General features: G+C 36.6%; 2 protein-coding genes across 4 annotated transcripts in view; both read left to right on the top strand.

Moving 5' to 3' along the window:
* The first annotated feature begins 495 nt into the window (after positions 1–495).
* Positions 496–7,490, top strand: slc3a2a (solute carrier family 3 member 2a). 2 transcript variants are annotated; one of them, XM_015033380.1, is made up of 11 exons: positions 496–604; positions 1,652–1,856; positions 1,956–2,140; positions 4,099–4,272; positions 4,361–4,452; positions 4,539–4,672; positions 5,734–5,843; positions 5,944–6,143; positions 6,323–6,358; positions 6,463–6,673; positions 6,926–7,490. In XM_015033380.1, the coding sequence occupies exons 2-11, from the start codon at positions 1,660–1,662 to the stop codon at positions 7,063–7,065; spliced, it is 1,479 nt and encodes a 492-aa protein (XP_014888866.1). In that variant the 5' UTR covers positions 496–604; positions 1,652–1,659; the 3' UTR covers positions 7,066–7,490. The 2 variants fall into 2 exon arrangements, with proteins under 2 accessions (XP_014888866.1, XP_014888867.1); XM_015033381.1 differs by having other exon boundaries at positions 5,734–5,846; positions 5,947–6,143.
* A 6,285-nt stretch (positions 7,491–13,775) lies between these two features.
* The window catches only part of LOC106947988 (uncharacterized), a 33,881-nt gene continuing 21,415 nt past the window's right edge, over positions 13,776–26,241 (top strand). Inside the window, exon 1 of one of the 2 annotated variants that reach the window (XM_015033377.1) lies at positions 13,776–14,070. The gene's annotated coding sequence lies outside the window, so the exon portion shown is untranslated. Of the gene's footprint in view, positions 14,071–18,196; positions 18,266–26,241 lie in introns of those variants that run through there. The other variant, XM_015033378.1, reaches the window with a different exon arrangement.

Genomic DNA, 26,241 nt, shown 5'->3' with positions numbered 1-26,241 from the left:
CTAAATATGTAATCCTGCTTTAAAGTTAGGGTTGGAACCTTATTTTATTCACTGATCTTCTAGAGAAGGTTAATAAATTACACAAAACTGGATTCTTCTTTGACATGATGATTTAATTAGACCTCTGAGTAACAGACAGGTCAATCATTTAAAGATCAAAGGTTTGACGTCTAAATCAATCATCATGGCTAATTATACTAATGATATAATCAATCATGTGCCTAATTTAACTGATTTCTCTATTTCAGAGTTGAGGAACATTTCGATTAAACATATCCTCAAAAAGTACATTTTGTACTTTCTTTACTTTTTTCAAAAGTGGAAACATCAGTAAGGATTTAAAACTTACTACTATCACATTATATTTGACTGCAACGACGTAGAGGCAAATAACTATATCTGTATGTAGTTATTTAGTAAAATATGCCATATTTGTCCTCGTGGCCGAAGAGAGAGTGAAGCAAACGGATTGGTTGATTTCTCAGTGGGCGGGGCTAAAACTGGGTTACAAATACAATCCAACCGGCTTTTCAACGGAGATCAGAGGAGACCCCATTCAAAGTGGGTCAGTAGACCTCGACGGACATTTAACTGCTTTCAACAGGTAAGCCTAAATTTATTTAGTGGGATTTTTCTCTTCCCTGAGAACTGTGTAGTTGGCTTACATTTCAGATATAATATCACGGAGTCTCGAGAGGAAATGGAAGGTTTTAACACGTGGACTGGCGCCTGACGTAGGTGGATTTTATCCTCCAAGAAGAAAAGCTGGAGTATTACAACTTTATTTTTTTCTTGGTCTAATTTCTCATTTCTACTTTGAGTTATCAATATAAATCATGAAGTGGTTTTCGCTTCCCCCGACCCCCTCCGTCAATCTGTATTTGTAGTTCAGAAGCGATTAAAGTGAATAAACCTATCAAATGCCGGTTAGAGCCACTTCCGGTTCAACAAATTAAGACGCTCGAGGTTTTAGGTTGACTATTTTAGACTACAACGCTCATGAGGAGTTGCGAGAATTGATATTGTTTTCATTCTCTAGATAAAGGAGGTATCGTATTGTGGCGTTTTAGAATTTTATTTAGATTTTTTAAATAAAAAAAAACCCTGGCTCTTTTATTGTGAAGTTTTACAATTTCGGCTTAGTCTGCAACTGAGAGAGTAAATTTCATCATTCAACTGTTGAACGCGGAAATGGGATTATAATCTTTAGCAAATGAACGGCGGTCCAAATCTACAAAAATTTAAAAAAAAAATCTCCATTGATGTAGATCAGAATTTTAAAATCACATTAAGATTAATATAATTGCAACTTCGATCTATATACGAAAACCTTAATTTTATGTCATGTTATGTAGAACTACTGACATTTATTTACTTTTTTATGACTTTATAGTGACATTTTAAGATTTAAATACTTTTGATGTAGATTAAAATATCCTTTTCGTCTAATTTGCAGTTCTTTATACAATTTAGTAGCCTTTATCAACATTTACTTTACTCCCCTGTCCTGCAGTTTGCTTTTTAATATGAAACCTGAGTAAATTGGAGCTGATTCGAATCAAATATTCAGTTGCACCTTATCAAACGCTGTAGAGGAGACCATAAATCAACTTGACAGGCCCTTTCCCCTCATTATTTGATCGTAAATCAGATCCAACCATGAGTAAGGACACCGAGATCGACTTGGAGGAGGTGAAGCTGAACACGGTGGACCAAGAGAAGCAGCCTATGGCCGGAGACCATCCCTCTCCTGCTGGAGAGAAGAACGGCAGCGTGAAGCTGAAGATCCCTGACGAGGATGTAACGTTCACCGGCCTCTCCAAGGAGGAGCTGATGAAGGTGGCTGGCACCCCGGGGTAAGGGCCAACAAAATACAACTTGGTCATTATCTATCTGCATCTGTAGGCTATTATTTAAACATTCCCCAAACCTTGCATGCATGTTTTAACATGTAGGTGGGTGCGAACTCGCTGTGTGCTGCTGGTTCTGTTCTGGTTGGGCTGGGTCGGCATGCTGGCCGGTGCCATAGTGATCATCGTCCAGGCTCCTCGCTGCAAACCCATCCCTGAGATGCACTGGTGGAATGAAGGGCTTCTGTACCAGATCCCCGACCTTCATGCTTTCTCTGATGGACTGAAAGGTAAAATGTTTTTGGAGATTAGAAAAAATCTTTAGCTTTGATTACTTTGTTAATGTTCTGCACAAAAACAAGACTTCCCCTTAAATCAAGGGTACTGATTTTATGTGACCCCCCCCCCAACTGCACAGGTGGTTCATGCAAATGGAGACTTTTTATTTGTAATTGACCAATATAACTTTCTAACAATGGAAAATGTTAGATTCACTCAAAGTTTCTTTACTCCCAAGTCCCTAGAACCTCGTTTATCCAGAGACATTTTACTGAAAGCTGACTTTTCTGAACCCAAATCGACTTTTATTTTATTTGGCTAACTGTTGCAAACATTTTGAATGAAAGTCACACAAATCTTAATAAAACTGAATGATTTGCTCAAGTGAACAAACTTATTGTTCAGTTGAACAAAGAGAACAATTTGTTACCTTGGCTGTAACAAATTGCTCTTTTTAAAAGAATTTAAAAACTAAATACTTTTTAAAATTTGGATCTACACTAAATACAATTCATTTTGTACCTAAGAATTAAAACTGGACCAAGTTATTTGCTTTTTAGTTCATTTTTTCCTTCGTTTTTTGAACTCCCTTGTCTTAAATGTTCCAGCTGATTCACATGAGTGTAGTCTTGTGACAAAGTTTTGCTTAGTTGGATAAGAAACTGCTGACTTGGCTGGGACTGTGCGACTAAAGGCCAAAGGGACGTAGAACACGACTGAGTCACTTCTTTCATATCTCATTCAGATTTGAAGTCGTACCGAGTTACCCTTAACTACTAACTGAACTTTTTTTTTTTAATTCATTAAAATGCTTCAAGCTGCTCCAATGTTTTTTGGAGACGGGTCAAAAGGACAGAACGTCCTGCACTTGCTGCAAATTAGTGGGGGACACACTCTGGTTTCCAGCCGGCTTTGGGAGGAATTCCAGAAACCACATGTGACTTTATTGTTCTCGCATAGAGACCCCGCTTGTGCTCAGACTTCACATGGCTGGCACAGGGTGTGGATGTGGTTGTTCACACTCTCCTGTCTTGGGTCAGGTTTTTTCCCCCCTTTTTTTTTTTTTTTTTTTTTGTTCTAACGTGTGTCCTTCGGATCTCCACAAATCATGGTTTGTTCTGGTGCTTGAACTGCACTGTAACTGAAATAAAGATTCTTATTTGTTTTCAAATTCAAAAATACTCTATTGATCCCAAAGGAAAATTATGATGGTTATTGAAATTAGGGCATGTCATTAAATTAGTGTTTTGTTGTTGGACCAGTCAGGAGTGTGAAAGATACATTTCCAAAATGTAATGATTTATTTTATTAGCAATAAATCACAATATGTATTGCAATAGATGTGATCAATATCAATAAAGTGCCTGAAAGAAAATGTGTGGTATTATGGGGGATATAAGCAGAGGAAAAACCTTCGCCTCTCAGCAAGCTAAACAAGATTGGTGGCATTGACTAGCTCTCTGGTTACCTAGCAACGATCTGCTGAGTAACTTGTGGTTACCTGGCAACGACCTGCTGAGTAACTGATGCAGCGGTTTGCTCCACATAACTGCTTAAAAGTAAAAAAAAAAAAACGATGCAGAGTGAAAACTGTGGTAAAACAGGAAATGTCATGCCACCAGTTTGGCACCATTTCAGTTATTTAAAACAAAAATATTTATCTATCAACTGATGTGAAATGCTTGTATAGTGATGCGTTTTTCAGCCATCCTGTCCACATCTAATTTACAGTAGTAATATCATGAAATGGTAAATTGAAACTGCCTTTTGTTTGTTTGTTTAACCTCAAAACTGTGGTGGTGTAAAAAATTTTTAAACTTGTCTTCAAACTGCCTGAATTTTACTGTGGGAAAAGTGTACAAACTTTGAGAAATGTGGTTTTCACACGTCCGTTCTAGGTTGTCTGTACTCTGTGTGAAATTCAAACTGCCAATTTGTTTTATGAGCCTGTATTCTTGTCCTCTGCCAGGTCTTGAGGGGAAGTTGGACCAGCTGAACCAGTTGAAGGTCAAAGGTGTGGTTCTTGGTCCTCTTCACGTCGTCCAGAAGGACCAGCCAAACACCCTGGATCTTAAAAAGATCCGCTCAGACCATGGAACGATGGAAGAGCTGGAGGCTGTGCTGCAGAGGGCTAAAAAGAAAGGTAGCCTATTTTATTCACATAAAGGTTAAAAATTAAAACTGTGCAGTGACTTTTATTTAGTTTGGCGCTTTCCTGTTTCTTTTTTAAGGCATTTCTGTGATTGTTGACCTGACTCCAAACTACGAGGGAGCTAATCCATGGTTTTCTGCCAAAGACAATGAGATGGTGGAGAAAGTCAGGGTGAGCCAGTGTTCACGTTTGTCTGAATTTCACGCGCTTTCTTCAGCGGCTCTGTACCAACCTGATGCGCTCCTGCTCTCTTCCAGGAGGCAGCAGAGCACTGGATAAACCTGGGTGTTGATGGCATCAAGGTGTCAGACCTAAAGTTTGCCTCTGGCTTCAACGAGTGGCAAACACTGAGAACTGACGTCCAGGTCAACAGGACTGTCGGCAAAGTGAGGTGACTGAATCCGTTTTCTGACCTCTGAGAAACTAGATTTGGGGGAGAGAAATTAGATTAATTTGTCGGTCTGATTGGTTATTTTTTTTCATGAATTTGACCTCAAAGCTCTCAAAAATATCAGCTGATTTGTTGCAAAGACATTCCAGTGTGAGGTATTAAGTGGAGAAGTGTCTTTTTTTCTTTTTGTGTCATGGTAGAGTGACCCCTGGTGGTGAGGTTTTATCATGACCTTTTAAAATCGCATGTTAAACAGACCGTCTCTAGGCCTCATTTTAAACCTGAAATGCATCCTGAATTTTCAAGTCTTTAAATTTGATTCAAGTTTATTCTAAGTTTTTGACTCTCATTTCCTTGTACAGATTCTGCACTAACAATCGGATAAAAACTAATCTTACAAAGGCAACAAAAACATCCCCTATTAGCAGCCACCTGTTTTTGTTTTTTAATTATTTGGTGTTTCTTTCTGTGCCTTCCTGTCTCCCCCTAAACATTTGTCATTTGTGGCAGAAGTGTTGCGCAACACAAATAATCAACAGTGGGCTAAATACTAAAGCATAACTTCACAAAGCTTCAAGGGAGACATTTTGCCTTGAGAAATGTTAAAAATGTAGGTCCTTGATTCATTCGATGAATTGTTGCAGCCCGTCATGAAAACAAATTTTGTTGGATGATAAACTGTCCCAGAAGTCATTGCGATAAACTGTAATATTGTTTTGAAACCATTTTTCAAGTTATATGATGGCAATGGTAAATTGTCATGAACGATTAACACTGGAACTGGAAGACATTTTAAATAAACAAACAAAACAGAAATGTAAAATAAAAATGAAGTCTCTAATTAAAATTGTTCTTCAGTTGAGACTAAAACACCAGACTGAAAACTCTTGATTTCCAGTTCTTGGTAGAGAGAAAAACCATAAATCTCTCAAATGGAAATTGAGCTCATGGAATTAATTTATTGCTTAGGCCTAATTTATTTGTGGTGGTGCAGCTACAGTGGACAGCTCTGCCTTGATTTTTCCGTGTTTAGTGACTGACGTAGCATTCTTCCCCCTCAGTGCGCTGATGGGTGCAGTAGAAGGGGCTTCAGCAGAAGAGGTGGCCCACCTGATCAACACCACTGGTGTGGATATTATTCTGCCCAACCTTCTCAGCTCCAGTGACAACGGTGGGTTTAGCCTGTCTGAGCTAAGAACTGTTTCCCTCCTGTTTGTTTGTTTGGAGTTTTGATGCATTTTGTCCCCCCCGCCCCCCCTGTGGATTTGCAGGCATGGAGCGCATCAAAGCTGTGAACGTCCTCCAGTTAGAGAAGAGCAGTGTGGGCTGGGGTCTCGGTGCCAGTAAACTGGAGCCTCTGTCTAAAGTGGCAACGTCCTCAGACCTGCAGCATCTCTACCAGCTGCTGCTCTTCACTTTGCCTGGAATACCGGTGTTTACCTACGGAGACGAAATTGGCCTTCAAGGAAATGTAAGCCCCAACCTGACTGTGTTGAAATGTTCAAACAACTTTCCTCTAATTGACTCTGATCACTAATCTGCGTTTTGTCTGAAAACTTTTCTTGCCATTTATGAAATGCATCAAATCTTGGACTTCAACATGAAAACTCAGAATTAATTTTCATACTCACAAAACCTTCCACTTTTCAGGGTTCTGGATGGCCCAAGATGGTTTGGAAAATGGATGTAAGTGTTCAGTCAGTTATGACTTTTTTTTTTTTTTTTAAAGGAACCTTAATTTGCAGTCTAGCAGCTACTTGTTTTAACATCCTTGCATCTCTGGTATGCAGGCTAACCAGTCGGACAGCTGGTCGCGGTTCAAAATCCTCAGTGACCTCCGAGGCAAGGAGCGCTCGCTGCTTCACGGCGACTATTATCCACTCGGCTCCTCTGACACATCCCTCGCCTTCCTTCGTGTGTGGGACCAGAGCGAAAGATACATAACTGCAGTTAACTGGGGAGCGAAACCAGCAGAACTAAAACTTACACTTCCTCCTACAGGTGAGCTGGTGGTCAAATGTTATGCAGAAAACCAGTCATGTAAATTGTAGTGAAGAGGATTGGAGCAACTAGGGGGGGGAAAAAAATCGTGATTTTCTTTTTTTCCGATCAGTCAAAATTTTTGACTTTTCCCCCTCAAAATTCCGACTTATTTGAGATCAAAGTCAGAATCTTTTTTTTTTTTTTTCTTACAGTTTAATATTAGTTGTATTAAACTTTTTTTCTTTGTTCGTTTTTTTTTTACTCCTGCAGAAGGTGTAACTTTGCCAGACACAGCCAAAGTGAAGATATCATCAGATGAAAATCTGGCAGCTGAGTCGTCCGTCAGCTTGGAGAAATTCACTCTTGGACCTGAAAAAGCAGTGATCCTGCAGTTCCCCTTCACAGGCTGAAGATGGCGCCAAACCTACAACAAAGTTGTCTGCAGATCAGATTTATTTTGTAGAAGCTCAAGTCAGCAGTGTTGAATCTTAGGAGTTGGATGAAACATTATAAAAATTCAGGATTTGTATTTTGTTACCATAACAGATCATTAGTTTGGTCAGGATGTGTTTGGGGGAAAGCAGTGGCCAGATTCAGCTTTTTTAAAAAAATGTATTTTGTTCAAAAACAAAATGCTTTTTAATGTTGACTTTTTTTGTTCAGACATTCCATCTTTTTTTTTTTTTGTTTTTTTTTTTTTTAGCATTCCTTATGTTTTTGTTTTTAAACCAGTGTTTTAGTGAATGTTCCAGCTCTTTATTTTTGGATTCAGACACATGTAACTGAAGCTTGTGGAAACAAAGTTAAAGAAATTAGTAAACTGGTCTGTGCTGACTCTTGTGTACGCTTTTTGTTTTTTGCAACACCAGTTATGAAAGTTGTCTTTTTATCTAAGCCAAAGATAATATCAAAATGTTTTTCAGCTTATACAGGTGTGTGAAACTGTGTCACAGATGTTGAGGGGAAGTGTGTCTTCATTCTCACCAACATAAGATTTAGAGGTTATCTTGGTGCATATTTTACTACACTGATACAAGTGTAGCTCACTTTCTATAGCGTTTAAGTGTCTGAAACACCTGGCAGCGGCTCTAAAATGATTTATGTAAAACTACTTCAAATTTGGGTAAGTTTGACTAATTCTGCTTTGCTATGACCATAAAACGGGTGGAAATTTAAATGACCGGAGGTTTCAGTAAGCGTTATGGCTGACATCAACTCTGAATAAACCACATGAATTCAGAAATTACAGGACCTGAACTCAGTCAAAACTACATCTGTAAGTGAGAGCTTGTGATGACTTGGTCACGTTTAATCTTTAGAAATGTAGGGTCTCTTTTTGGACAAAAAAAATTACATGAGGTGAAGCAAACCATTTAGTTTGGTAAAAATCTATACAATTTTGAAGTATTGAACTTTGGAGAACGATAAAACGAACAAGGACTGCATTGCTATCGGTGCTGCACCTTTGGGTAAAAAAAAAAAAAAAGCCTTTGGTTTTCCTCATTTGTCGGCCAGCATAGACATTGTGTGTATGTGTACATATATAAACTTTACTGTGTCTTGGTGACGCATCAGAATTAATCCCCAAATATTTTATTTATATACTTAACACTTTGTAATGACATTGAATTAATATTTAAACCAGTGTGTATTAAAAGGAAAATGTTCCAGTTTTTACTACAAATACTTCTCTTAAATTAAAATTGTGTTATCAAGTCTTGCTATATATGTTTATAGAGTAGGTCATTTTATTTTGAACATACTTTATGTACCTAACAATTGCTTTGAACAAAGGCTACAATACCAATGTCCTATTTATACTAAAGCCACTGTAGTTTTCTTTTCACATTAAAGTTTCTGACTAGATGCTAAAATTCTAGTTTATCATTAGCCTTAAATTTAGTTTTATATAACTATAAACAAACTCCATCTTTTTTTTAATATATATATTTATAGAGTCCAGTTTATTTCATTTTGAACAGAAATGACAACTCAAAGATTTATCAAATTATTTGTACCACTGTTTTTATCTAACAGATTAGCCGAGAACAAAAGGTTCACGGCCGCTGATACCATCACTGTGCTGCATTTTGACAAAATGCATCGCCGCTTTCTCCTTTCATCGGCCATCGTTGTTTTTAATTTATTTTTTTAAGAAACAAAACTGTTTTCGTGACTCCATGGAAATGATAGCATTAAAGTCAAAGCATTTTAAATAATAAAAAATCATTAATTAGCAGCTAATTTGACTGCAGTGATGGCAATGGTCCTTGGAGCAACTACTGATGTGTGCGGCTTTAGTTTAACAATGTTAGCTGAAACAAAACTACATTTATTAAAAAAAATCTGAATGAAAATCCTGAGTCACTCACTATACATTTAAAGGTCTGAATTAGACACTCTTTATTTATTCAAGTGAAAATTGTTCCGTGCTGCACGAAGAGCACTTTAGGTGCAAAACTAGGAAATAAAAATAAAACAAAATGAATAATGCGCAACAAAAATAGAGTAGATGGTCACCAATACATCACCATTTACCAATATATCAAACAAATATAAACAGTTGCAACCAGGTTTTAACCTGCACTGTATAAACGTTTAAACTTTTTCTTCTTAACTCTGACATTAAATCACACATCATTTTTCCTACTTTAGGTCAGTAAGGATGACCAAAGTTATTTCTTTTAGCTAAATCCCAGAATGACGAGATTTAATGTTATTTTTCTCTTCAAATTCAGGTTTGAAACTTCTGAAGGAAACACCTTAAACACTGCTTATTCAAGTGATGATTTAGGGAAAAAATACGTCAAGATATTAAGAAGAGAACCATTGACCTCAACTAGTCTGGTTCATCATTGGGTACAACTTTGTCTACGTTCATCGGCTCAAACAATTACAATCATGTATAAAGACTTTAAAGGAAATAAAGACTTTATAGCAGCATTAAGTTAAAGGAGAAAGAACTGGTGCATTTTCAAAAAATAGATGAAGCAACATCAAGGCATCGACCCAAAAGTTGGACAAATTGGTCTTCCAAATGGATAATGACCATAAGTGTACAGCTACATTACAGTGGCTGTTTGTAATGTCTTGGATCAGCCATTACAAAGGACCAATCTGGAATCACATAGAAAATATGACGGCACATCTGAAAAAGTGTCCAAGCAGGGCTTACTACACTGATTCAACGACAGGAGGAATGGGCCAAATTTCCAGCAAACTGCTGTAAGAAGCCAATGGACAAAACCCAAAATATCATACAGTTTAAAAGCTTATCTTACCAAATACTAAGAAAATGCATGTAAACATCTGGATCAGAATTAAAAATAAGAACTCTCTTTCATTATTGTGGCATTTAGTAAATAGAAATAAATTTGGTCATCATTACTGACCTAAAACAGGAAATTTAACGTCTTTCAGTGAGGGAAAGACATTAATGTCAAATAACATTGAGAGCACAATGTTATTTGTACGTAAATATCAAGTTACATCTGTAAACCTGCCTCAGACTTAAAGACGAATATCTGAGAAAGAGTCTAGTTCACTTACTTTAGATAAACAACCAAATACTTTTATTTTCAGTAAATTAGCCGTACGACTGACGTGTTTGTCTAAAGCGTTGATTTTGTTTTTTCGGTCACACTGATAGCTAACGTAACCACCACAGTACAGCATCTTTGAGCGCAGCGTTTGTGGTTTTCTCTGTACATCAGCAAGCAACAACGTTCGTGTTCTTTCTGAAGGAAACTCGACAAAACTGTGCATTGATGACTCCTGGGAAAATAGTCTTATATTAAACATATCTTAAAGAGTAAAGCCCTGATTAGTGGTTAGCTTATTACTGTAATACAGTATCATAAAACCACAACATCAACTGTAGTGTATGTTAATCATCCTTGCAGAAACCATTACAACTTAATGTTAAAATACATTTCTTAACAAAAACAAATAAAACATTTGCTTAATGTTTGATTTTACAAAAGCAAATACTTTGAAACTGCACATAAGTATTACTGGCAACAAGTGCTTGTTAAATCAATGGAAAAACCACTTAAATTTAGGTTTAATCTTTTTTCTTGTTCAATTAGCAAGAATAGTTTAGATTTAAATCTTGAAAGTACATTTTTCAAGATTTAAAGGTACGTGAAAGTTCAGTAGTACAAGAAGCAAGTGATTATAAGACTGAAACACCTAATGAAATGTTATTAATAAAGCTATATATATATATATATATATATATATATATATATATATATATATATATATATAATGACATTAGATAAGGTTTACATTTCGAGGGTTGTGAAAATGGAAGACTTTTCAAATATAAATTTTTAACCTTACCTAATTTTACTGGAAACAGACAAAAAATATTGCACTTAATGAAATAAGGCATTTCAACACAGTAAAAATGTCAGTAAAGATATATTCCTCTTCTTAAAAAATTATCCTCATCACGACCCAAAAAAAAAAAAAAAACTTTAATAATCCTACACATTTGATAAAAATGTCAAAGTGTTCATCTAACAGGTGAGACATAACTCAGCACGGTTTCGGGGTCTGATACAATACAGTGCCGCTGTTTTACTGTGGTATCACAGGGGAGGTTTGAAGTCGGCGATACCGGGAATCAGAGCCTGTCTCGGCACCTCTGAATTCACCCCACGCCGCTGCGAAACCAAACCACCGCCGTGCACACTCATGACTGACTCTCAGTCTGAGTGTGACAGCCTGATACACTAGCACCTTTTACATCACAGAAACATGAAGATGCATGACCTTTCTTCAGCTTTCATGGAACGCACAACACATAGAAACTATAGAATAAGGGAATGCAATGTCCACTAGGAGTCCCTTCACCCGAGAATATCAATATAGTCATTTTAAGCAATGCTACTTAAGATATAAACATAACATATGCTCAAAAAATTCAGCCTAACTTCAGGTGAAGTTTATAGCTATTCTTTATCCATTATGATGTATTATTTGATTTCAAAATTTAGCAAATTTCATTACATTTTTATTATTTTAGGGCGTTTTAAGTGGTAAATAATCATAGCAAGTACTGATTTATGTTCTCTACCATTATATATGTTGTTGTTACTTAATGTTACTATGTACAATCTTAACTTTTGTGTTTATTTAATCATTTTGCCTTTTACGCTGGGGTTCGTTGCTAGTCTAGTCTACACAGTTGAGTTTCTACAGTTCCTCATTCTGTATAATTGATTTCAATCACTTTTATTTACAAATTGTTTATCAGTATTTACTCATTTTACCTGATGATACAAGACTCTTTATATCATTTTGATATTTTGGGAATGTTTCTAAGGCTTGACGTCTGCCTTTCTGCTTCCAACGTTTGTAGAACGCTTTGTTTTACGAAAAGTACGACTGACTTTATCATCGGACGTTCACTTAGCTCACGTGTTGTAAAGATAACTCCTGATGGAGTCATTTTGGAAACCTTAATCATTTTCTTCTCTTTATCTAACATGATCAGCACATCAAAATCAAAACAATGTATACGTCACAGAAAAAGCTCACACAGGTTTTGCATCGGCTGCAGTAAATCCTACAAAATAAAAGTCCTACGATTCCGTCACAATAGAGCCCATATACAAAGTTTTTCCCTTTTCCGTGGTCTCTGTTCTTTTTCTTGTCGGTGTTAGAAGTTGACACAAAATGTAAGACCACATCAATTTAGCAACAGCAAACTCATTTCAGAACAGTTTAATGTGTTTCAGTTTAGCTCATATTTAGAAGTAAATCAACAAAAGATATGTCAGGTGCTCTTCGTAGAAACAAAACCGGTTCATTCCGGTTCCATCCACTTTTAATCCCACTAAATTAACAGACTGTTCTAGGAATTCAAAATTTTTTGTTCTGTATACAGTACCTGAAACTATACACAGTATTCATGAATGTGTAAAAACTTGTTAACATCCATGACTTGTTCTATTTATTCTAGCAGATGATGATGGAAGGATGAATAAATTATACAATGTATTCTAAAAAAGTTAACTATAAAACTGTCTTTATGTCACATTTTATTTATTTAAAAACTTAAGTAACACAATAGATTAACTTCGAAACTGTTGGTCAAAGCCGGGAGGAAACAACAAAGACAAAAAAGAGAAGGAAGAACAAGAGTTGGCAATCCTGCAGAGTTTTATTTCATCATGATTAGAGCAAAATACATGTTGTAACCAGACAGTTGAGTAGTAGCATAAGCATAGCTCACATTTATTTCCAAAGGGGTGTTGGTTAAACTTTAAAAGCCTTACATTTCACTTTCCTCCTATATTTTTTTTTTTTACATTTTCGTTGTACACTTTTTATTCTGTTCCTTTTACATTACCTTGGTTTGGGAGTATTTGGAAACAACATGAGATCGAAATTAAATTGTATATGGACAAATCTTATGGAACTTAATTTGAATATTTGCTGTATTGCCAGAAAATACATCTGACTATTATGAAGATACTATTAATTTAAAATATAAACGAAAACCTTGTATGACTTGTCTATGCTAATAAGACAACTCTATGCGGACTTATTATTATGTAGATGCTTCTGTAGTGTGTTCATTTCTGTGTTACATTGCTTTTGAGTTTAGAATAACTTTCTTTGCCTTCACTCATTATTCAGTTGTAAAAAATCTAAATTTATTTTGAGTTTGGTGCTCAGCAGTGCAGAGTTTGTCCTTAGTAAGTTAGCATACCAACATGTTTTTTCATGCGCTCTCATTTATCATTTTTACAAACTGTAAGGGATGACTTCCTGATATAAACTAGATGACGTATAGGAAAATTGTATGAGGCATTTGTATGATCAACAACCATTAACACTAGTGATGGGAAGATTAACCGGTTGGCATTGATCTACCGGCATGCGCATGCGTGATAGGAATGCATCGGTACGGCAGCTTTAAATGTCTACGAGTCATAAGGAAATTTCTCATTACATCGGATTTTACCTCATTGTATTGGTAAAATTTGATATTAATGTAATAATGTAAAAAAATAAATAAATAAAACAAAGTATTGGCCAAACAGCACTTCCTGTAGACCGGCGGGGTTTCGCCAACCGCCACAAGAAGAACCTGTGCGGGTAGGAGCGCGAACTTGACCGCAACAACTGGCAACATGGCGGAAGAAGTGGAACCGATACATTCACCGCCACACTGCAAATAGTTTGGCAACACTATCGATTTTACAAGAAAAACAAGCAGCTCGATAAAGCAAATGTGACTTTCCAAAATGTGCCACGCTGCTGTGAAATACACTGGCAGGAGGACTAACCTTAAAACTCAGTTGAAACGGAGACACGGAATCAGCATGGAGGCGCCTATTAGTTCACCGTCTTCAGAGGCAGATTCACGTAGTTCTTCTTCCTTCAGCTCCTTCAGCATGGTGAGGCTAGCATTTCCTCCTTTTTCAGTGGACATGTTATTGTTTACATCCGGAAATCTCGCGCATGCTCACAACGTTGGTGGGGAAAAAACAACTACTTTTTTTTCTATGCAGTTCATAGCCGCGCTGCCGCGGGAGAATAATTCCGTTAACTAAATGAAGCCTGGAGATCCAGGTATTATTAATTCAGTGCAGTACGCCACAGAAAATGAAAAATAACTCAGAAAAACAACTGAATAACTCAAAAGCACTAGTATTCTTCTTTTTTCCCGTTCTCTGTGTGGCTGTGCTACGCGCTGACTCGTTGCCATAGCAACTAACACACTAAAAAAACATTCAAATATTTCCCACACAAAGATTACATGACATATTTTTTGTAAGGAACCCTTATGTAAAAGAGCAATTTGTTAATAATAGATTATTGAAACATGAATTGCTTCATTAATTTTTATTAATACAAACAATATATTTTTCAGCTAGGTTAATTTAAATCGAGATGCATCGTGATGAGGACGCAAATCTTGTTTAATTTGAATCGCTGGTTGATGAGGAGGAATCCTAGGATTGTAGCTTGGGATTCCAGATGTGTATCGTATTGGGTAGAGATCAGAGATTCCCATCCCTAATCACCACTGATTGCATACTGGAAGCAAAGACTGTTGCTATGGTAACTAGTTCATGGTCAGCACCATGTTGCTTTTGGTTGGCTTAGATTTTCCTGATGATGTGACTTACTAAAAGTTAGTATCAAGGCGAGAATTGAAGGCCTAGTTCTGCAAATTGTCTTAACTGAATGCTTGAAAGAGAGACTTTCAGTATTTTTGAAGTGAGTTTCTGTGGCCATAAGTTAGATTAGTTGGTTGCTAAGGCTAAAATAAGACTAGTCTGAAAAGGGCCAAGACCACAGTGACTTTTATCATCTTAAACAAATCCATTCTCAAAAAACTCATTGCAGTCTATGCAAATTGTACTGTATAAATATTTAAACTGTTGTCACGTTTGCGTTGGACAAGTACTTACACAACCCAATGATAACTTTTAAGGCAAGTGGAGGTTGCAGTTGTTGTGCCAACATATTAACATATAATATTAAAACTCTGTATACTGTTCTTATTTCAGTCCATGTTAAGTAGCATGAACTGCAGTAGTAGTCATAATATTTCGGAAATGCACTTCACTTTCCAGTGTCCTCCACAGTTAACAAGGTTAACAAAGATATTTAAAGTTAATGATTTTAAAAAAGCAGCTGAATTTTATACATATATTTTTTTAAATTGTTATTCAGAAAAATTAACTCTTTAGTATAAGAATATTTATTCTTTAAGCTTCATTCACTACTCCCTTACTGGTATCACCATGTCTCCCTGAAATGAATTTATTTTATGCCTTAATCATCTTTAAGAGTTCCCAATAATTGTGGAGTATGTTGTATTTGAAGGATTTTATCAAGACTCAAGCAAGAGTCATAATCTTAACGTTTCAAGTTACCAATGCTTATTTTTTTCACACTATGTGAACTGTCTCCTAAGAATTTAAATACATACTCAAACGAGCTGTGGAATAAAAACCGCTTGAATTCAGACATTTGGTTTCACATGCCCTGATGAACTGATAGTCACATGCATCAATTAAAAAAAAGAAAAAGGATAAAAATAACGGCATAACCAATAATGTGTTATGAACTTCTTGGATGTGTAATTCTGCAGAAAGGAAAGTCAGACACAATCATGAGACTGTGGGCGGCGCTCGCACAGTGGAGGAGTAGAATACCGATAATTCTTCATTTTTTTCCCCCCGACTTTAAGTACAGAGGATGTTAAATATCTGACAAAACATAAAGTATTTTATTAAATAATTCTATAAATTCCAAGAAAAAAAGTTCAAACAGAAAAATGTCATTAATAGTGAACATGAATCTTCTTGCAAATAAGGCAAAAATATGCCTATATTCTGAAAATCTGTTCTAATGAGCTTCCACACATCGTTACTCTAGCCTGAGCAAATTTGTATAGGTACTTGTTTTTTTAAATGGCAGCTTTGATTTTTGAACATCTTCCACAGATTTTTTTTTTTTTTTAAGGATACCAGATTCTGGGTGGATATTTTCAGAGAAACTAATTTACATGTTTATTTACCTTTGGACAGAACCAGACCAGTTGGTTGTTCACATTTTAAAAGAAAATGTCAGGATATTTATTGAAAAAAAAAACGAGAACGTAAGCTTGGGAACAACACCAAACAAAAATTTTCTAGGTTAATTAGAATAATTTTAGATGTTTATGAATAGAGTTAAGTTTTCAAGACTGTCAAGTAAGTTTCTTCACAAAATATTTTGTGAAGAGCTTTTAGGCAAAAGGTAGTCAGGCCATTGCCTTCCTATGCAATTTGCTGTATTCTCATCTCCCTTCGGTGCTTCATCTGGGATTTCTCCTATCGAGTTGGATTTCTCCAGTGCCAGGCCAATTAGTGAACAGAAGGAGGTGATTTAAATGATGACGTCAATTTTCTTTGCTGCTTTAGAAATGTCGTCTGCTTATGGTTGCAGTTTTGCAGTGGCAAAGGAAGTGAATGAAGCCATTCACTTCCTTTTCAGTCTGTGTTGGCAATGGCCATGCTTCCAATAGCTGAGCAGACTAACATGATGTTGGAGTCAGAACGAGAGGAATGATTAAGAATTGTTATTGCTGCCAAAGATGTTGTTTGGCTTGGTCCCCCTTCGCAGTGGTTGTTTACAGCGTATGCAACTTCCAGTAGGTTTCATATCGTCGCTCCGTGTTTTCATGATCCATCACGACCAAACTGTAGCGATTGCATAGAATCAAATTCAATTGCTTAAAACTACACTTGGCTTTAAATGTATCTGAAACCAACCCTTTTAGTATTCATAGTTAAATCTGTTTAATTCATATAGGAAGAACTGCAATGGAAAAACCTACAAAGACTAAAGAAGTAATCTTTTGAGATCAGTGGTTGAGGTTATTGACGGTAAGCTTCAAAGATATTGGAACATTAATTTTTTGTTTGTTTCATCCAAATAATGTCCCTTTGGTATTTATTGTATTGTTTATCATTTACTGTGATACATTTCAATATCATGATAAGATTTTTATGTATTGTTGTCATGATAAATTCCAATAAATAACATTTAAAAGTTCCCAAAATTGTTGGGATTGTTGATTGATTGTTGACTGTTTTCTCCACTGTTTGATCAATAAGAGCATCAGTATCAATAAATTCAAAAATATGATTAAATGCAGTTGCCTGTGAGCAGCTTAGTGAGACGAATCTCTCTTTATGTGACTGGTGTCCTGAAGAAGTCATACAAAAGTTTTTCAAGAGCAGGGGCTATGATTGTTGTGTCATGAATCCAAATAGTTATGTAAAAAAGATGTAATTAGTGGTTTGATAGTTACTTTAATCAGTATCACAATAGTACCACAAAATATTGTGATAAAACTTTAAGTCCATATATCGCCCACCCCCGGTTCCGCCTTCTCTATCACCAACAGTGAACGGGACTTTTCTTTGCTGTCAACATTTATTTAAAAAAAATAAATAAATAAAAAGCAAAAAGTAGCATTTTGAAAACACGTTTGCGGTGCAGTACAGTGTCCCTTACAGCCTGCCGGCAAACATCCATTTCTGTATTTTAACGAGTTTACATGCAAATATGTAAATTACTAAGATGTGTGTGAAAGTGTGTTGGTGAATTTGCATAAGTGTGTGTGTGGCCTTTTTCAAATGTAATCCAACCAATAGACACCAACGACAGACGACACAGAGGGGGGGGGAGAGGAGTGAGAAAGCCCCCACTCAAACTGAAAGTTTGTCTAAGTGTGTGTGTTTAAAACCTATGCTACACACTTGAGTGTTTTTCTCTTCTTTCCAGCATCATTATGACACAGACAGTAACACACACATGCAGACGTGCACGTACGTACACACACACACACACACACACACACACACGGTGGTGTTATGACAAGGTGGATGAGAGAGTGAAAGATTGACAGGGCCGCTCATCTTGGGTGAAACTACATCTCTCTGTTGTTCATCGTCTCACTCTCCTCCCCTTTCTCTCTCTCTCTCTCTCTCTCTCTCTCTCTCACACACACTCAAACACACACACATGTACAGCAAGTAGCAGACCAAACACATTCCACTGTCATCTCTCCTCGTAATGACAACCTTACAGGTAAGACTATACGTTTCATCCTGATTGTTTGATGAAATGTTAGTTTACAGAAGCTGTAGCTATGGTAGTGACGTAAAGTTAGCATGGAGGTGCACCTGTCTTTACATTGGCTGGTAAAGACAGGTGCACTTGGTTCATTTGTATAAATGTATAAATGTTTGCAAGAAACTCAAATTTCTATAAACATTAGCACATAATTTAATACATATTAAAAATAATGTGTCTGAAATGCCCCAATTCCTGCTATTTTAGCCATAAATGTTATTACAATTATTACTCTGGATTGATTCTTTCACCAAATGGCCCATAAACTTGACTCAGATATATAAACCATTCTCTTCAAAATCATAATTGTCTTCTACTGTGACAGTTTTCTTCTAAGTCGCAACATTACTTGTAGCATTTGAGTGTTGTTACCCACAACAGATTGGTGTGTACACCAAACAAGTTCTTACACAGAGAGGCTTAAAACCACAAGCTTGACTTTGTTCATTGTGAGCGTTGTTTAGATGTCACGATGCGATAAACCAGGGCCTCTGTCTGCCCCTGACCAAGATATAGTCAAGCAGCTAGGGTTTATTCTCCTTTGCCTAAGCCCTACGTCTCATTCAGCGTTTTGGACGTGTGTCTTTTGTCCTTCCTCTTTGCTGAGGTTTTGACCAGTTTAAACTCCTGAACTCGTCCCCCTGTTGTAGTCTGTTGAAGTCTTCTCCCGGCTGAGGTGGACAAAACGGTAGACGGAGGCTTCTTCGTCGCTGCTGTTGCTATTTTTTGACTTCCTTTACTTTTGTGACCTTCTTTGACATCTGCAGTAGGAATTGGGGCAACAACCGTGTTTGTGTTTTGTTCGTTAGGAAGTAGAACTTCGGAGTCGGTGCCAACGCATGTAGGCCCAGATTAAAACGCCATCTGTACCGAGCGAATTCATGGCTTAACATCACAAGTAAAAGGTTGAAAAAGAATCGAGCGAGGCTGTCGCACTGTTGAAAACGTGCGTTTTCCAACTATTTGTCGTAATGTAAGGCTAAGCCTCGGATAGAGAAAACCTAACAGTATGCTAATGAGTTGCAGAACCATGCGGGACTCACTCAAATTGAGTCCATGTTTTCTGTTGTATTTATTTTTAAAGCGTCTTTGAGTGTCCTAAAAAGCGGCATGTACATTTGATTTACTACTACTAATATGTTTTCGTCATAAACTTATTTCCCAACGGGTCTGTTTCAACTTAAAAACAATCTTAATCTTTGCTTTTGTTTGGAGAGCCAATGAGCAGGTCCATCTCAAAAGATTTTATATTCTTTGTTTCAGGTATTCATTTTTATGTAGGTTATAGTTTACACCACATAAAATCCCAAACTCAAGTTTTTGTATTACATTAGACCTGTAAAAAGGATTTTTAATACAGAAATATTGTAACGTATATCCGTTTTCGATGCGGTATTTTATAGTCGGGGCTCTTTCCATGATTTAATGCATCAATGTGGCGTAGCATGGACGTGACCGTTCTGCTGAGGTCATAGAAACCCAGCTTGTTTTAATAGTGACCTGTAGCTCATCTGCATTGTTGACTCTTCTGTTTTTAGCTTCCTCTTTACAAATCTCCATGGACTCTCTTTCAGATTTAGCTCAGAGGAGTTGGATGACCAATCAAACACAGTAAAATTGGTCATTGAACCAGATTTCAGTACCTTTGGCAGAGTTAGCAGATGCCACGTTCTAAAGGAAAATTACATAATCATCTCTATGAAAGCTCGTCAGCAGAGGGAAGAATGACGCGCTCTAATATTCTGATTGCATTGACTTCAGGAAATGAAGTGGACCAACACCAGGAGATGACTTGGCACCCCAAATCATTACTGACCTCGCTAATTCTGGGCCTCTTCACCCTTTCTCTCATAGATCTTGATTTCCAAATTACTTTATGTACCTGGCCAAGTAATACCCTGTCTGCTGTTTTTGGTAGTTCAGGATTTGCTTAACACAGTTGTTGTCTGTGTTTGGTGGCTCTTAACGCACCGACTAAAGCAACATGTCTTGTGAAGCGCCACCAAAACAATCCTACCAAGTCTGTTGCTGGTATGTTTTCCTTCCACTCAACCTTCCACTAATCTTTGGATACAGCACTTCGTGAGCCGCCAGTTTCTGCAGCGTTGTGTGTTTCTACCAAACTTCCCCATTATTGCGTACATAACATTTCTGTATTGAAATCGATCTTTTAATTTTCAGAGAAGTGAATTATTGGTATGTGGCTGTAATATGTTAATTTTTTATGACATTTTAGTCAGATGGTTAGCTCTTTCCTTTGCAGACCACAACAGGATCTTTGCGTTTTAATTTAATTTATCTCGCTCTCTAATCTTCACTTACGTAAATCTCGTTGTTTATTAGAGCAGCCGATAATCACCAAGGTGGATTATCCAGTCTGAATGACTGGAAAGCTCGGTTTTTGCCTCAGACACACCATTCAACCTTTTTCCACTGCGTTTCCTACATGAGTTCCACCTAAAGCGAACCTCACGTCATGTGATGTTTTTTTTTTTCTCTAGCGGTTTCTTGCTTCGGTAAACTTGCTCTGCCATGTAGCATCCGGAGAGCAGTCGCACAGTGTCTCCCTCTTCAACCATGGAAACCTGTAGTTCCCTCGTTGTTGCTGCGGCGACCTCCCTCGAAATCTTCCTCGCACGATTACCTGCTGAAAACAGAATCGTGTTTTGGCACTTGAGCGTTTTGCTTACACACTCTGAGGTCAAACCACCTACTTTTTTCTGTCCTCTGTTTAGGGATGCTTTCCAGAAACTGAAAATCCTAAATTACTCCTAAACGTTGTAAAATGTAAGTCCTGAAACCTTGACATACCCTTTATGGTAAATAGGTTGTTCCTGTTTGATGTTTTCTATCTTGTAACTTTGTGGTGTCGCTGTAGTCATGCAAACACTACTTAGTAAAAAAAAAAAGAAAGCTTACCAAGGCAACCTCATAGCAGAGGATGACTAAAAGGTTTATCAAATCTGATCTCAGTAATCTGCAATAATAAAAATAAAAAAAACTGTTTCATTTGTTGTGGTTTTCTGTGAAGATCAAGCACTTTGCAACAAGTTTTTTGGAAACGGAAGCAAAACAATCTGATGTTTAGCAACAAAAATATTGGAAATGGCCACGTTTTAGTTTCCGGCGCCTTGAAATGTCATGAATGCATCACAATAATAGTTGCCGGCATGATTTGTTTAATCCTAAATCGCCAACTTCATGACTTGTTCACTTAATTTATATTATTTAATTGGCATTTTGACAATAACGTGTTTATAGAAGAAAAAGTACTTGGTATAAGAGACATTAGATTCCACATACTTCTATTGCTGGTAAAGACGAAGTAAAAATGTTAATTTTTGTTTTCATAAGAGCTCATTTGTACATTGTTTTGTGTTGTGTTTCTACCTGTCTCGTCATCCTCCAAAATAAACCTAGCTCCAGCTTTTGTGCTTCTGTTGTCACAGTTTCGCTTGTTCTAAAATGTTTCATTATTGATTTAGAAATCAGTAAGTTTGGTTGACAAGTAATTTTCTTGTTGACCTTTTCCCAGGTCCCTCTTGAAAATGAGATCTGGATCTCAACGGGGTTTACCTGGTTAAATAAAGAAATAAAAAATAATAATAATAATTTTCTAACTTGTAAAGATCCAGGGTCACACTGTATGATTACCAGCTGCCTTAATACAATTTTTATTTTAGTGTGAAAGATTCGCAAGAAAATGTTTCTTGTGATCGTGAATCTTTGGGCGAGAATCTTTCCCTGCAATCCACCGCACGTCTTCTACTGAACGGTGTAACACGACTTATGATTGAGATTTCGTTATATGAATTTGAAGCAGTGGGTTATGTTGAAAACACTGTAGAGTTTTTAAAAGCGCTCCTTAATGATCGACATTACATCAAAGACATGTTTTCTTCTCTTTCCCATTTTGAAGAGGGGCTAAGAGAAATGAGGCCACTGTGTCACGTCATATTTATTCTTGAAGGAAACAGGAAGTTGGGCATTGTTAATTAAATGTGTCTAGATTTATTTTAAAAAGTGGAATTATAAATAAGTTGTATTTATTTATTTTTTAATTTTTAGTGGCATCACAAATCATAGCACTTGTGATTTTGCTAAAACATTTTTTTTAATCAAACCAAAGGTTGAATTTTTAAAAAAATATTTTTACACATCTTTACTATAGGTGCCAGGAAAGTACAGAGCATAAATTTAGTTTTAAGACAAATCAGTAAATTAATTGTGGTGCATGAATCTAACGTAACGTTGCAAACCGAGACGTAGGATCGTCCTGCTTGCTAAGTCGCAGCTAACAGCCTCGGGACCAGACGTTATCTTTTATAACATCGGCGCCCGACTGTGAAAGTCGCTGAGCATTACGTTGAAAATGAAGAGGCGGCTTTCTGCTCCCATAATTGACATATTCTTGGCCCTCTTAAAGTTAGTTGCTATTGGATCTTCTTACTGATTAAAGCTACAGAGCAGATTTTTAATTACCAATTAGTGTTATAATGATTTCCTAACCTACAGTTTTTAAATATTTGTGGGGTTTTTTGCTTTGTCTTTAAAATTTTTTTTTTTTTTTTTTTTTTTACATTTGGAGTAACTGCCAGTTTGAATAAAGAAAGATCTGTCAATCAAAACACAAATGTGAAACTACCATCTTTTCTTATAAAAATGCAAAATTAGCTAAATGAAATAGCTAAATTTTACACATAAAAATACTCCGGAAGCACCAACATGATTCACCTTTCTGCTGGTTGACCTTTGTGACCTATATTTATTTACATGGTAGAAATACAACATTCAGCCCTTTGAAACCACAGCCTGACTGAAGACAAGTGGTCTTTGTGTTTCAGTCTCACACTTTAAATTTATCTTACTGTATCTTTGCTTTGCGCCTTACAATCAGATTGTTTCCCGTCTTTAATGCCTTTTAAACTTTGCAGATATTGTATTTTTTTCTGAAATGGATGCTGAAACTTCATTCATCATTTTTGGTGGATCTGATTGAGACTTTTTAATATTCCTTCGTACAAACTGCGTAAACTAATGTTTTGGTTATTTTTATGACGCATTAAATCCGAACAAACATCACCACACTTCGTGATAGCTGCTGCTTCTCTCGTTCTGGCCTTTGTTGGCTCAGGAATCACAAATCTTGAATGATGAAAGTCTTTTAACGTCTTTGTGACTCTGAAGCATTGCAGAAACGTGCAAGCGGTGGAGTCTCTGAACATTTTCTGGTTTCTGACACGAAAGCTCTCGTCAAGCGAGCTGTTACGTTACTTTTAGGCAACTTCTCTTCTTTTTCTTTTTTTAAGAAAGTTCGCTTTTGATTTTGATTTGGGGGAAACTTCAACTCCTTTCCAAACCTTTTCTATGCCTTTTTGCATTTTATTTAAGTTTGTTAATGCCTGTTTGCACATATCAAACAGGCATTTTACTCCAAACTGCTGTGAAAATGGATGGATAAACTCTGAGTTCATTACAATGTCAGTCCAGACATATGTTGAGTAGTCATAAAATTGTTCAGATATTTATTTAAACAGAAAGATTACAAAAGCAAATTAATAGTTAATCTTATTATTTTTAATACATTAACTGTATTTTGCTAAATTATTTGTCTACATTCATCTTTTCATGAAGAGTGGTTTGTAGTTTTACTTGTGTGTTTTTTTGTCTTTTAAAAAAACTTTCAGGTGAAGTTACCGCGTTCTCGTTTCTTCCATTACACGTAAAACTAGTTTATTCCAAAAACATCGTTGCGTAGCCATGATGGCAGCTGGAAACTCTGCAAACATCAGTCAGATCGGCCGACTTGTGTCTTTTTATAATGTCTTATTTGTTGTTTACAACGTTCATCCTCCCTTCTGTTCCACTGTTCCCGGCAGTCACTGCTGCTTTTCTGAGAGACGGAAGAAAAACAGACAGACGCGGACAGAAGTTAAAAAAAAAAAAAAATTAGAGCCCGGAGAAATAAAAAAAAGTCCAAAAGCGAGCGTCTCGTTCCCCCTCCTCTGCTCCCGCAGGTTTTTAAGTTGAATTTGAGAGAAAACCAGAAAACGTTTTCCCCCGTGCCGACTCCTCCGCACTCCCCCTTCCAACCTCTCACATCCTTTTCATTCACACATTTTTCATTCGACTCTTTTCTCAACGTTTGCCTGCTCATACAAATATGAGACTCATAGCAGGATGTGCTGAAACACGGCAGAAAATAGTTCAGAAGACTCCCTGTACTCTTTCAGTTTGATTTTTAGACTTCGTAAAGCAAAGATATCTGGAACTGAGGCTGTTTTGGTGTTCATTTTTGCTATGACGAATAACTGTTTGCAGTGCTTAAATTCGCTGTCCTTTCTGCACCAAAATATTTTATTGAAATTCAGAAAGATCTCATTTAAAATGAGCAAAACCAGAAAACATTTCTTTGTGCGTCTTGTTCTGGTAGTTTTGGGAAACTGTATGGTGGGTCGAGTTGCCGTGCAGCGTCAGAGACAAAATTTCTCTGCAATTGGAGGAAAACTGGATATCGCTCAGGCAGCGAATTGGGCATCCTAAAACAGTGAGACAGAAGGGGAAAAATAAAAAAGGGGAACAAATCTAGACGAACATGCACAACGTTTCTGAAATCCGCAGCTTCAAAAGATTCATTTTGCTGTCGCTGCAAAATTATCTGCAGCGAAATTCAGGTGCGCTGCCTGAACCGAAGCTGAAAACACACTCGGTTTCACATATGAACATGAAAGTGGTTCAAGCAACCTCTTCACTTGTACGAAAAATGTATTTATTCCAGAACTACACTTGCATGATGTCGATCAAAGCTCAATAAAGCTAAGCAAACAATCAGGCAAATAGGCCAGGATCTGACACATAAAGCTTTTTATTATCTGTGACAAGAAATCATTCAGGTTTCCTTTACGTTGTCTTTGCACAACACGTGGCACAAGAGAGAGGCACTCAAAACACTCATACATTTAAAAATATGCAGGAGATAATTAAAAATGGACAAAGTTCATGTTAAAATAAAGCTGTAAATGTTGGTGGATAGGTAAAAGTTAATGGCGAAAACTGTTCATCAATCTTGCAAGAGATCTGGTGGATGTTTGCCATTCAGTCAAATGGAGATAGAGACGAGTATTTGGAGATGCAGAGAAGTTGATAGGTACAGATTTCCACCAGAACTGAGAGGTTTGTGTACATTTTGCAACAAATTTCACTTATTCAAGTCAATTTTATTCAGATAGAAAGTTAGTATTGATGTTTGTGAAGCTGTGGTTTCATACCAGTTTGCAGGAGCGATCCGACTCAATCCAGGCAGTAAAACTGTGGAATGGTCTGGAGAGTGATATTAAAAATTTACATATTTAAGAGAATGGTAAAAGTTCATTTTTTGAAGAATTGTGATGTAGAATAATGTGAATCCATCCCTATTGTTTGAATATACTTTTGGGACAAAAGGGGCAGATACTATAAGAATTTTTTCTTCTTTCTGGTGCCTTTCATTTTATTTATTTGTATATTTTCTCTATTGTATATAATTGTCTTGTTTTTAAGTAATTAATAAATATCAAAAAACTTATTGGACATTTTTCTCGGCTGCAGCTTTTTACGGCACTTCTCAAAGAAGCGTCATTAGAAATACATCAGGAGCAAGCAGTCGTCTTTGCTTGTCAAAATGGCGTGTTGGGGTCACGATTGACGGGCTAACGGTGTAAATATGGAGGCCATTCTGACAACGTTAACACTAACTGCACATCTTTTCACCCTGCAAACCAGAAGCATCTTCTGCTGTCTTTATTTATATGGTTTTACAGTATCATAGATTTTAACATCGTTTTGTTTCCTCCAAAAATAGTGTTGTATATACATATGTATTAATTTAATTTATCTATATATATTCTTTTTTTGTAGTTGTTTCTGGCAGTTCCCACAGATATGTTAATACA

Source organism: Poecilia latipinna, unplaced genomic scaffold, assembly GCF_001443285.1.
Source record: "Poecilia latipinna isolate Pla-1442-1.1 unplaced genomic scaffold, P_latipinna-1.0 Scaffold267, whole genome shotgun sequence".
Lineage (NCBI taxonomy): Eukaryota > Metazoa > Chordata > Actinopteri > Cyprinodontiformes > Poeciliidae > Poecilia > Poecilia latipinna.
Note: the sequence above shows the minus strand (reverse complement) of the source record. Positions and strands in the feature narration are given on the sequence as shown.